At 33.4% G+C, this 12,500-nt stretch overlaps 3 protein-coding genes across 3 annotated transcripts in view; 2 read left to right on the top strand and 1 right to left on the bottom strand.

Moving 5' to 3' along the window:
• Positions 1–1,131, bottom strand: part of HELRODRAFT_83625 (hypothetical protein) — a gene marked incomplete at both ends in the record, with an annotated part of 2,929 nt that extends 1,798 nt beyond the window's left edge. The window contains one exon of the mRNA XM_009023601.1: positions 534–1,131. Within this exon, the coding sequence (XP_009021849.1) occupies positions 534–1,131 (598 nt within the window). The remainder of the gene's footprint in view (positions 1–533) is intronic.
• A 1,418-nt stretch (positions 1,132–2,549) lies between these two features.
• Positions 2,550–5,565, top strand: HELRODRAFT_185794 (hypothetical protein). The gene is given in 12 exon segments (XM_009023602.1): positions 2,550–2,804; positions 2,962–3,081; positions 3,294–3,395; positions 3,810–3,883; positions 4,042–4,137; positions 4,326–4,375; positions 4,469–4,547; positions 4,626–4,725; positions 4,873–4,929; positions 5,043–5,217; positions 5,301–5,509; positions 5,521–5,565. The coding sequence occupies 11 exon segments, from the start codon at positions 2,690–2,692 to the stop codon at positions 5,341–5,343; spliced, it is 1,011 nt and encodes a 336-aa protein (XP_009021850.1). The 5' UTR covers positions 2,550–2,689; the 3' UTR covers positions 5,344–5,509; positions 5,521–5,565.
• A 201-nt stretch (positions 5,566–5,766) lies between these two features.
• The window catches only part of HELRODRAFT_192724 (hypothetical protein), a gene marked incomplete at its 3' end in the record, with an annotated part of 12,966 nt that continues 6,232 nt past the window's right edge, over positions 5,767–12,500 (top strand). The window contains exons 1-14 of the mRNA XM_009023603.1: positions 5,767–5,920; positions 5,973–6,144; positions 6,419–6,615; positions 6,723–6,933; positions 7,186–7,694; positions 7,873–8,060; positions 8,282–8,404; positions 8,642–9,060; positions 9,196–9,542; positions 9,709–9,838; positions 9,956–10,158; positions 10,245–11,374; positions 11,535–12,191; positions 12,324–12,466. Coding sequence (XP_009021851.1) covers positions 6,037–6,144; positions 6,419–6,615; positions 6,723–6,933; positions 7,186–7,694; positions 7,873–8,060; positions 8,282–8,404; positions 8,642–9,060; positions 9,196–9,542; positions 9,709–9,838; positions 9,956–10,158; positions 10,245–11,374; positions 11,535–12,191; positions 12,324–12,466 — 4,365 coding nt within the window. The 5' untranslated portion in view covers positions 5,767–5,920; positions 5,973–6,036. The remainder of the gene's footprint in view (positions 5,921–5,972; positions 6,145–6,418; positions 6,616–6,722; positions 6,934–7,185; positions 7,695–7,872; positions 8,061–8,281; positions 8,405–8,641; positions 9,061–9,195; positions 9,543–9,708; positions 9,839–9,955; positions 10,159–10,244; positions 11,375–11,534; positions 12,192–12,323; positions 12,467–12,500) is intronic.

The raw sequence follows: 12,500 nt of genomic DNA on the forward strand, positions 1-12,500 counted from the left end.
AATAATGTTATAAATAAAAAATGGTGACCAAGAATGAAACATTTTTATACTTTTGGCAGCTTTTTGAAGAATGGATAGGTTGGGCGTACTGGGCGTCCATAATTTTGATGAGAGTTTCACTATCGTTGGCCTCGTTAAACGGAGGTTTTCCTGTCACTAACATGTACAAAATCACCCCCAGACTCCAGATATCTGTTCAGGGGAGTGTGAAAAGAATAAAAGTAAATTTAGGTGTGAACCTTTTGTAGAATTTTAAAGTTTAAGGGCTAATTTAGTTAGGGGTGTGTGTATTTGTGAGTAGAACACACTTCGTTAAGCAGTTTTTTTATAGTATATTAATAATAAGAAACTAATGATCAGATAATAAAAGTGATTTCAGTCTACCTACATTCATTAAAATATTCTAATGATTCATTGCTCTATTTATAAGTGTTTTTGATTTGATTTGCTCAGTTAATTAATTAATTAATTAATATACAAACATTTTTTACCAATAACAATTACAAATTAAACAAAATAACCCAACAACTAACCCACAGCAGGAGCATGATAACTATCCCCCAACAAAATCTCCGGAGCTGAATATGCCAAGGACCCACAGGAGGTATCCAGCATGCTGCCGGGGACAAACTTGTTACTAAACCCAAAATCCGTCAATTTGACGACCTCGCGATGGTTGAAGAGGACCATGTTTTCCAATTTTAAATCTCTGTGAACGACGTGAAGCTGGTGGCAATAATTAATAGCTTCTACAATTTGTTGGAAATATTTTTTTGCCAAACTTTCCTCTAATCCGTGTTCGTGTTTAGTTACAAAATCGTAGAGATCGCCGCCATCTCCCAACTCCAGGACTAGAAATAATTTAGTGGGAGAATCTATGACTTCGTAGAGCCTGACGATGTTCGGATGTTGCACTAACTTCATGCACCTAACCTCCTGAAAGAGATGCGACCTCGAAACTTCATCCAGCTTTGTCTTCTCAATAACTTTCACTGCAACCTTCTCCCCGAAAATGCAATGTTTTGCTTTTTTAACAACTGCATAATGACCTTTCCCGATAGTTTCGCCTAAATCGTACAATCCAGATAACTTGTTTTCCGTTTGTTTTAACTTATTATTTTTAAAATTCATTTTTTTCCATTTAAATTAAAATAAAAACCAAAAAATCCTCAGATACCCCTTCGGGCCATAATAGAAGATTATCTATCTTTCCGTTGGTAACGAAATTTAAATGCCTCATCGAAAAGTAGACTTATGTAATAAATAAAAATTAGAAAATCTATTTATCGATATCGAATGTACCAAGCAGATTTGCGGAGATCAACAAAACTTGTAAAGACCACCGTCAATACAATAAAATAATCAATTTAAAAATAAGAACACACATATACAAAAGTTGATCAATTCACTAGAAGTATGACCATGGAAATATTTCCATGAGTATGACTGACTGGAGTTACAGTTAAATCATTAACATATACATAAGCAGTTCAATTGCACACAATACAACATATAATCATACTATTTATTTATATAATTAAGATAGTTCATTAAATGACAACTATGCCAATATGTAGGTTAACATTATATATATATATACATATATATATATATATATATATATGTGACATTATATCTATATTACATAGAATGTTGTACAAATTGTTATATTGCCTGGTGTGTTTAGATTTGAAAAGTAAACTTCCAGGGACATGTTAAGTTTCGCAGTATTTACCATAGTTTAATGAAATACCTCTGATCAAGGGGAGGCCTATTTACCAGCATACAACACCTTCTTATGGGTTGAAGCAGGGATATGCAAAGAACCTCAATTTTTTCAACTTTTAATTATTTTCAGTAATGTCTCCCCTTGCTCAAAACCACATAACTTAAAAAATTGACATTTAAAAAATTTCAATTTTTCGTCACTTTCCATCTTTTGATGATGTCAAATAAAAGCAACTGTTGTGTTTTTCTTTTCTTACTAAAATCTCGAATAAAAACATGTACACATAAAGAGACACAGACACACATACATACAAACATACACGCATACTTACATACTACCATCATATATACGCAGTACAATAAACATACATGTCATTTCTGTCAATGTATTTTAAGTATGTCATACTGTTAATCTTGTTAACTATGATGACGATCATTATCATCATCATCACAACCATCAACGAACAACAATAACAACAATATAATAATAATTACAGCAACAACAACAAACAACAACAACAACGAAATAAAAATAGTTGTTCTCATTATGCATTTCAAAAGCTTGCATTCTTCTTTTAATACAAGCGTTAGATATATATAAATATATATATATGTGTGTGTGTGTGTGGGTATGTGTGTGTGAGTTTGTGTGCGTGTATGTGTATTGTATATTTTTATCTATTTATTGAAACGTTAACCCGTCCGATAGATCGAATTGATCGATTAGTCCTATTATTCTAGTTATGTGGTTTTGAGCAAGGGGAGATATTACTGAAAATAATTAAAAGTTGAAAAAATTGAGGTTCTTTGCATATCCCTGCTTCAACCCATAAGAAGGTGTTGTATGCTGGTAAATAGGCCTCCCCTTGCCTTTGATAATCGCGATTTTTCTGATATAAATTATAAAAATTAAAAAAAGATAATAATTTAAATATTATTTTATTTTATTTCCTAATAAAAGATGCCGACGATCATCGGATTTGAAGGCAGTGCAAATAAAATAGGAATAGGTATAATCAGGGATGGGCGCGTCCTATCTAACCCCAGAAGAACTTACGTGACACCTATTGGACAAGGTTTGTATGAGTGCATGTTTATGTCTGTCTAGATGGTGGTATGTTTGAGACTTTGTGTACAAGATGAGCATGTGATGTATGAATTTTATTTTGACTAATATTCCTATAACTATATTTATAAACAAATAAATATTATTTTATTTAATATATAAACTAGGATTCCTACCCAGAGATACAGCAGCACACCACAGAAATTGTATCCTACAATTGCTTTACCAATCTCTAAACGAAGCTAGCGTCAAGCCTGACGATATCGATGCTGTTGCTTATACAAAAGGTGTTTATTATTATTATTATTATTAATTATATTTTTTGGTAGTTTATTATAATTTATCATAGTTTACCACTACTTCTATTGATAATAATTATGATATTACTTCTACTATCACTCATTATACCATTACACAACTACTACTACTACTACCATTAAAATTATTTTTTATCATTAATATAATTATAATAATAAAATTGTTATAATTTATTTTTCAGGGCCGGGCATGGCAGCACCCTTGGTGTCCGTGGCAGTTGTGGCTCGGACAATAGCTCAGCTCTGGGACAAGCCATTGCTTGCTGTCAACCATTGCATAGCTCGTTGGGAAGATATTATTATTTTTTTGTTATAGTTAATAAATATTTTAATTATATTAATGATTTTTATTAGTTGGTTGGTTGGTTGGTTGGTTGACTGGCTGGCTGGTTGGTTGGTTGACTGGCTGGCTGGTTGGTTGACTGGTTGGTTGGTTGGTTGGTTGATAATAATAATAATTATTATTATATATATTTGTGATGATAATGTTGATGGGCTATTTGTATAGCGCTTTACACATTCGAAAATAATGCCTCGTGCTAATAAGTAGGGGATAGCTTTGAATTTGAATCCAGGGACTGTTACACATGTGACAAGTCTCTTAATTTATTGTTATCTATAATAATAATAATTATTATTATTATAATTCGTTATTATTATTCAATATAGTTTATTATTGTTTTTATTTTTTTCACCAGACATTGAAATGGGCAGATTGATAACAGGCGCCAAAAACCCCGTTGTCTTGTATGTCAGTGGTGGAAACACTCAGGTATTAATAGTAATATAATTTATAATTATAATTTTTATTATTTATTATTGTTATTTATTTATTTATTATTATTGTTGTTGTTGTTGTTATTCATTTTCTTATCAATCATTTCTTCAGGATTTCTCAAAGGTGTCAATTTAATTAATTCTTTCTATAAGGTTATAGCATATATGGAAAAGAAATATAGAATTTTTGGTGAAACCATTGACATCGCTATTGGCAACTGTCTGGATAGGTTTGCCAGAGTTTTAAAAGTAAAAATATAAATTATATTATGAATAAAATTATCGTGATTATGATTTATTATAGTTAAGTTATAGTTGAGTTTTATTATGTTATTTATTCATTCATCTTATCCATTCGTTCGTTCATTCGTTTGTTCATTTGTTCACTCATTCATTCACTCATTCTTTTATTATTTTTATTCATAATTTTTTGAAAGCTGTCAAATGATCCATCTCCTGGCTATAATGTTGAACAAGAAGCCAAAAAGTATAATAAATTTTTAAATTATTCTCTATATTATTATTATTATACCATCTTGCCGACGACCAAACTCATTATAAATATTTTTTCTCCCAAAAGAGGAACCAAATTTCTTGAACTGCCTTACGTTGTAAAGGGTATGGATGTTTCCTTCTCTGGAATTCTTTCGTTCATCGAGGTTCGTTCGTTTGGCGCTATATAAATACTCATCTTAATATCATTATTTTTATTTTGTTTTTAAAAATAATTTCAAAAGAAAAAGGCGCTGAAGTTAATAGAGACTGGCGAATATACAAAGGAAGACCTTTGTTTCTCTTTGCAAGAAACCATTTTCGCCATGCTCGTCGAGATCACAGGTTTACAATTTTTATGAATTTATGAATAATGAATATATAATAAACTTTACTTTACTTTACTTTCTGATTGCAATTCTCGGGTTTACAAACTACGGGCCGGCCTGCAACTTTTGTTTACCATAGATATTTTAAAATTTTCTCTACCAGAAAGAGCCATGGCCCATGCAGGCAACGACGAAGTACTCATCGTTGGTGGGGTGGGATGTATGTGTATGCTTAATTTATTTATTTATTCATTTTTGCGCAAATATTTTTTTTTTAATTATGTAAATTTATGTAAATGTAAAAGTAAAATATAACCAATAAAACATATTTAGGCAACGAACGTCTTCAAGAGATGATGAGAACAATGGCGGTCGAGAGAGGCGCCAAATTGTTTGCAACAGACGAGAGGTTTTGCATTGATAACGGAGCAATGATAGCCCAGGCAGGGTATCTCATGTATCAAGCCAATGATATCACGAAATGGGAAGATACATTTTGCACGCAAAGGTTGTGATCATAGATGGGGCTCGACTTTGCTACATAAAATAACTTCAAAACTTTGAATTCTACTTATTTATTCATTTATTCAGGTATCGGACTGATGATGTGGATGTTACATGGAGAGATGATTAAGAAGAATATGAGTGGGCTAGAAAATGGAATTGAACTATAGCAAATTATAAAATGTCAATTTAGATGTGAAATTTGTCGTTTGTTCGATCATTCACGGGGCTTTTATTTATAATAATTATTTTTTATAAAATTTTATTTGTGAAACTTCATATGATCTTGGGGTCACTTTTATTACTGTTATTACCGTCGCTACGGCTCAAAATAAAAATTTGAGTGCATTATGTTTTATTTTAGCCATTTATAACGTTAAAATGTCAAATAAGACCGGAAGTATTCGAACAAGTTTAACGAAGTGATAAATAATTTTGATTCACCATACATTTTTGTAACAGAAACTAAGAACGCGTCCTATTTTGATACTGTTAACTCCCCTTTTCGTTGTTTAGTTTTTTAAACTTCGAAGATGATAATTAAGATGATTAATTTTATTAAATAAATAATTGGACGCATTTAAAATATTTTATTATGAATTTAATTTAATTATTTATTCAATTAATTTTTTTATCTGGTGGACACTCAAATAAAATAATAGGATTGTAGATTTAAGAAGAAGCTCTCTTGAAACTAGAAAGAAGAGCTCTTCAAGACTATTAGACTGTATTAGTGCTTTAGTAGTAGATTTATTAGTGTATTAGTAGTAGATTTTTATTTTTAAAATAAAATTTGAAAAAAAATGATTTGAAAAAGGGAAAAATGAATTTCAATATTATTGCAAAAGATCTGCAAGAAAATTTTGGAATTTTACAAGAATATGCCATCGGTCCCTCATCATCCTTGTCAAATGACTGCATTGAATGTTTGGTAGCTATGTTTTTTAATATATTTACCAAACAAAATTTACAAGTGACATTTACATTATATATAAATTAATTAAATAATTAATGTTTTTTAATATTAATTATTTCATTCTAACTAAATTGATGAAATCATTTTTGTCATAGATAAGAATTAACCTTTTACACTTACCCCAACTAAAAATCTATCTTTGTTTATTTTTAATAAATTAGGATATAAAACTAGATAAAAAATGTTTATTAGAATAAAAAAAAATTCAATATTTTAATAAACATTTTAGGTGCCTACAGACTGGGTAGAACAAAACCATCATGCACATCACTGTTTTGTTCCTCAAGTAAAATCTTCAACCTATCAGAATGTGAGCAAAAGTCTTGCTGTCATGCTATTGGCTAAGGCAACAGCCAATCAGCATTTAGATGGCTTTACCCCTGTTACAATTCGTTCAATCGAAAAACAAGATAAAATGGTGGAAAGGTAGTTTTTTAAATTATTTAAAAAAATTTAAATTAAATATTTTAAAATTCACTTTTAAATGTTTTGATAATTTTCTTTAATGTAATTTGGACACATTATTATAACAGTTTGGTAGAAGAAAGTTTAACGGCATTTGAAAGATCGTCATCCCCATTGTCATCGCCTTTTAGCTCAAACATTTCCACTTATATTAAAATAAAATCATTTATTTCTGACCTGCAAAAGCAGTGTTTAAATAGGAATGCTAGGGATGTTTGTAAAAATGCGTTGCTATGCAGCTCAGGGACTTCTGCCTGTGTCAAAAAGTTGACGATTAAGGTTTGGCTATTGCTCTATTTTTTTCTGTTTTGTTCTTTGTTTTGTTGTGTTTTATTTTTTTTGGTTGTCCAGCCTTTTTCTTATTATCTGTTTTTTTGTTTTTGTTCTTGATTGAATGACTGATTGAAAAAATGTATAACCAAAGGATGGATGTTGAAATGAAAGGTAAACTGACCAATGAATAAATAAATGAATTAATTATGAATGAATGAACGAATAAACAAATAAATAAAACATAAATAAATTTCACAGCACCACAATGACCTCGTAAGAGATGTCCTTTTAAAACTCTATGGCAGATTCCCACTGCCGAGTGAGGATTTTTTAAAAAATTGCTCAGACGATCATTTTAAAAAGTATTACTCTAAAAATCAAGACAACAACAGCAACAACAACAATAATAATAATAATAATGTCACAAATAATAAAAATAACTGTCAAAGCAGTGCTAATACCATCTTTTCACCGGCACATTCATGCATATATCCAGTATTTTTCACAGCAGAGACAGTTAGCCACTTCTACATATTCCAACCTCAGTGCAAATACACATTGAGTGACCTGCTGGCATTCAGTCCTCTTAAGTTATCAGAAATTCCTAGCCAGATGTTAGTGGTTTATGAAATTTTATCGTGCGTGCGGTTTCTACACTCTCTGGGTCTTAACATTGCTAATGTACGTCTGAGGGATTTCTCTGTTGATGATTTACTCTGGCTGAAGATTATGAAATTTGATTTTAAAGCTTTTTATCGAAACTGCAAGTTTGTTTTGTTTTGTTTGTGTGCAAGTTGGTTTGTGTGTGTGTGTGTGTGTGTGTGTGTTTGTCTGTTTGTTTGTTTATGAAATTTTGTTTAACTTTGTTTTCTAATAAATGGTGTATAAATAAATAAATAAATTAATTAATTAATAAACTAACTAATTGATTGAATACATTGACAGACTGCCGCAAAACCAAATTAACGCCAAACCACCTATTAACAGTTCCTCATCAGCAAATACTCAAACACTACTGTATAAAAGTAATCTACTCCAAGTCACTCAGTATACTCTGCCATCACTGACCCGAGATTGGATGTTTGGTGGTTTGTCGAATTTCGATTACCTAATGGCTCTCAATAAATTAGCAGGTTCCCTTGCATTTGTCTTCAATTCTGTGCTTATTTGTATCAGTTTGTATTCAAAATGTTGAGCGGTCTGATGGGTTGGTTCATTTATTTTGATCAGATTCTGTTGAATCACTCATTTGTAATTTTTAAAATACTAAAGAGAATTTGTGAATGAAAAAAATATGACTCCACAACTTTAAAAAAGTATTCCCCAATGAAAAATTACCTCAAAAAAAATGCAGGTAGAAGGGTGTCGGAGCCAAACCACCACCCGATTTTACCATGGGTCATTGACTTCTCAGGCAAGCCGTCCACAAAAGCCAAGCACAGAGATCTGACTAAATCAAAGTACCGCCTCAATAAAGGTCCTCACAGCCTAAGACGTTTATCATTCGATATTTGCCATTCTATTTCTTTTTAAAGTCTTTAGTTATTTTTGAGTTAATTTTTATTGGCTGACGTGATGAAAAAAAGAAACTCAATCGACATTTTTATAGGTTATTATAGTTATATATGTATATATAGTTAGTAATTATCTTCAATTTTAATTTCACACTCGTTATTTCACTAACCCTGAAACGAAACGAAACGAAACGAAACAGGGGATGAGCAATTAGATCTGACGTTCGACTCGACAAATCCGGAATCGGTTATGTCCCATCCCAATCAGACACCATTCCACGTATCCGACTACCTCTCCGACATCGCCTACTACGTGTACATCGCTCGTTCCACTCCCAGTGACGTCCTCTGCCGGATAGTTAGGCCCCGTTGGCAACCCACCCACTACCCCACGAGTATATCCCGCCTCTACGAATGGACCCCAGATGAATGCATTCCGGCTTTTTATCTAGACGGAGTGACCACCTTCCACAATTGCCACAACGACCTCAATGACCTGGAAATCCCCATGTGGAGTTCCAATGTTGAGGAATTTCTGGAGGTCCATAGAATGGTGCTGGAGAGTGAGGAGGTGTCTAAACAGCTCCATAATTGGATTGACCTGACGTTCGGTTACAAGGTTTCTGCCTTTAACTGTTCGTTTGTTTTTTTTTTTTTGGTTGATTGGATGTTGATTCTTTATTTTATGTTGAGTTGACAAGAAATTGTTTTTTCTCTAATATATTTTTCAAACTTCATTCCTATCCTCACAAAGTTATCCGGCTTGGCAGCAGTAGAAGGCAAGAATGTCTGCCTGCAGCTTGTGGATAAACACCAAACTCTCTCCAATCACGGCGTCGTGCAACTTTTCTCACTCCCGCACCCTAAAAAAAGATCAAAAATAAAAGATAACCTACCTAACTCGAACGAAAAAATTTTAAATAAATATACCGAATTATTTTCAAACGAATCGCTCGCCGATAAAACGTGCGTTAATTTTAATTTCGATGATTTAAAAGTCGAAAATGTGCCTTTGAATTTTGATTTTTTCGTTGGAAATGATGGTAAAGACGTTGATGATGACCGTGATGTTGATTGCTCTACGACGATTGCAGCTAACAGGTTTGGTTTCATCCATTTTTTGGTCGACTCAACGTTTTAAAATTTGATTCGTTATAAAATTAGCAACTTTTCGTGCTGCGTTTGGTCGTACTTGAGTGTATTTTTTGTTCTCGCCCGTTCGTGTAGCTAACGAAAATTTAAAGAAGTATTTTCAAATTAAAAACAGAAGCTTGTCGGATAAAGTAGAAAAAAATGACTCGCCATCCACTGGAGACTGCATAAATAATTTGCTGGATTTGGAAGAATTTCTCGATTTCTCATTCCACATCACTAATAAGTTCGATCCTCATCTTCAGGTTGTTCTTTCCAAGTTTAGTTATCTAAAACACGAAAAAATTCATTATTTATCCATTCATTCATTCGCTTATGCACCCATTTATTCACTCATTCCTTTATTCGTTTATTAATTTTAGTTTCCAAAAGAAGAAAATGTAAACGAGTCCTCGGACGTCATCCTATCAGTAATAACCCGCGACATGCAATTTCTCGGCTGCTTATTGGTTGAACTTTTTCAAATGACCATCAACTTTCACCTAACCCCTGACCTCTCACCTCTGCAACAAAGATATGAGTTAGCTGTTAGCTACGTTAACAGCCACTTTTTCAAATTTCCCTTGTAAGTTTTGTTTTTGAAGATGGAGTTAATTTTTGTTTAGCTAGGCAGATTTATTTAAAACTTGCGTGTAAATTTTCGTTTCACAGATTCATTAGAAACTGCATAAAATATTTGTTGAACCTACCGCCAAATATGACGACGACGACCAACCAAGTGGTCTCGGCCACTCCAACATCAGCTACCATAACATCGTCAACGACAATCAATTTGGTACAACCTGAGAACACTCCGACCACTGCGGTCGAAGTTAGGAATGAGTTGGACCTGGAGATAGGAGCTGCATTCACGTATCCTGCTGTCACATCATTCAACGACCTTCCACTGCCCACAATTGACATCATCCTCTCTCCCTTCACTGGAATCTTAAACATTCCTGACTACTTGCCCAAATTGTATGACTGCCTGTCCGCATGCCAGCTATCCTTCTCACCTCCGTTTAATATCAAAACTCTAACTAAAAAGACGTCCGATCCTACTCAGAAACTCAGCGAAAGTGGTGTCGAAGCGCTGAGTGAATTTCTTTTGAAGCATCTACTCGTGAAGCAAGTTACGAAATGTTTGCTGGTTGACAGTGTCGTCCTGCCTTATGTTAAGATTTACATGAATCCCGCCACTCAAAATATTTCGTGTGGTGATAATAATAATAATAATAATAATTATAATAATTTACTGGTCGTTGAAGCCACTTGGAGGTTGTTCCACCCAATATGTCGGTGTCTGTCTTATAAAAATATCTTGCATCATTTACTGCCCCTCTTGGTGAAGTTATTTAGCTTGGACGAAACAGGCGAAGGGTTTTTAAAAGTTTATCACAAAGTTTTTATCGGCCAGATGATCCACGTCCTCAAGTTGGATGTCTTCTTGAAACATTTTGCGACGTTACTAGTCGAAGCTGTTTCCGGATTTAAAGATTTTGCCGTCAGAGTTGAAAGTTCTGATCGGTCGACACGGAAAGTCGGAAAGTTAGGTGAGAAGGTAAGTGGAAGAGAGGAGGATGTAGCCGATAACGAAAACCACTACCATCAGCAGCAGCAGCCAGATAGCCACGAAGTTCACATGGTGGCTGGTGATACGGCTGCTAAGAACAATTACGATTTTCAGAATGATGACGACGATCTAAAGCTGTCTGATGAGCTGGATAAGAAATATTTCAATGATCGCCAACTGCTTCTGTTTGATGAGGATGATGATAACAGCTACCTTCCTTCATATTCCGGTTCTTCTTTCGTTCTTTCAAACCATTTTTTCTTTTACATTCAACTGGATGTAAATTTTGAACATTTAATTTCTCATTTCATTATTCTCGTTATCATTATTCATTATTATGTTGTTAATATTATCATTATTAAATAAATATTTTTTTCTTTCGATTTCAGAAGCTCAAAAGTCCCCGGGCAAAGACGACGACTACGTTAAGAGTCGCACTGCCTACAGCAAAACTTACTTCTACAGCAGTAGCATCGATAATATCAATAGCAAAAACAACTACTACGACGATGAAGATGATGACGAAATGATAAAGCTTAAAATCGACTACAACATACAGCCATCATTATCGCCTGCCACTACAAAACCTTTATCATCCGAATCCACTTCTCCACTTTCAATGTCTTCACAGCCGAAAAATGGCAATCATTCAGCCGACAATAGCGAGGTTCTTAATCATTTTTGCAATAACTTTTCCGTCAACTCTCTGAACTATAGCCCGCAAATGAATGCAAATCTATCAAACCAACACCAACTAAACTCACAACAACCGCAAAACAACGACGACTACAGCCACCAACAACCACAGACCCAAAACAACAACAGTAACCAAAACAACAGCAGCCAAGACAGCAAAAATGCTTCGGCTTTCATTTCGCCAGTTGGTAACATCCGAGATGTCGCCAGCGACACGTTAAAATGGCTGACGGAAAAAGTCGGGCCGGTTTTGGCGGCAAAATATCTATCGAGAAATCTCCTCAGGATGTTGGCTCTATGCTATATGTCAGAGAAGCAACTAACTGCACTCCTCTATAAGCCTAATTCATGTCAGTCGTCCTTTCATTATATTAATTATTATTATTAATTATTATTATTATTAATTATTATTATTATTAATTATTATTATTGATTATTATTAATAATTATTATTATTAATTATTTTTTATTATGATTTACAGTGTTATTTGAGGCCAGTGTTACAGATAGATACGTTGTTGGTGATGTAAACTCGCACCTGATAAACGACTGCCTGCTGTACATTGCATCGTGTTACGGGCAGCAAGTCGTCCTCATACAGTATCTGGAACATTCTAAGGAGATGGTTATTGGTTTTTGTTCGTTCGTTCGTTCGTTTA

Source organism: Helobdella robusta (genome assembly GCF_000326865.2).
Source record: "Helobdella robusta unplaced genomic scaffold HELROscaffold_37, whole genome shotgun sequence".
In the NCBI taxonomy this organism is placed as follows: Eukaryota; Metazoa; Annelida; class Clitellata; order Rhynchobdellida; family Glossiphoniidae; genus Helobdella; species Helobdella robusta.

Bases quoted from the DNA above. Each gene is read 5' to 3' on its own strand.
- HELRODRAFT_185794 (XM_009023602.1), top strand. From the start codon at position 2,690: ATGCCGACGATCATCGGATTTGAAGGCAGTGCAAATAAAATAGGAATA. The intron at 2,805-2,961 runs GTTTGTATGAGT...TATATAAACTAG, and splicing joins CGTGACACCTATTGGACAAG to GATTCCTACCCAGAGATACA. The intron at 3,082-3,293 runs GTGTTTATTATT...TTTATTTTTCAG, and splicing joins TGCTGTTGCTTATACAAAAG to GGCCGGGCATGGCAGCACCC.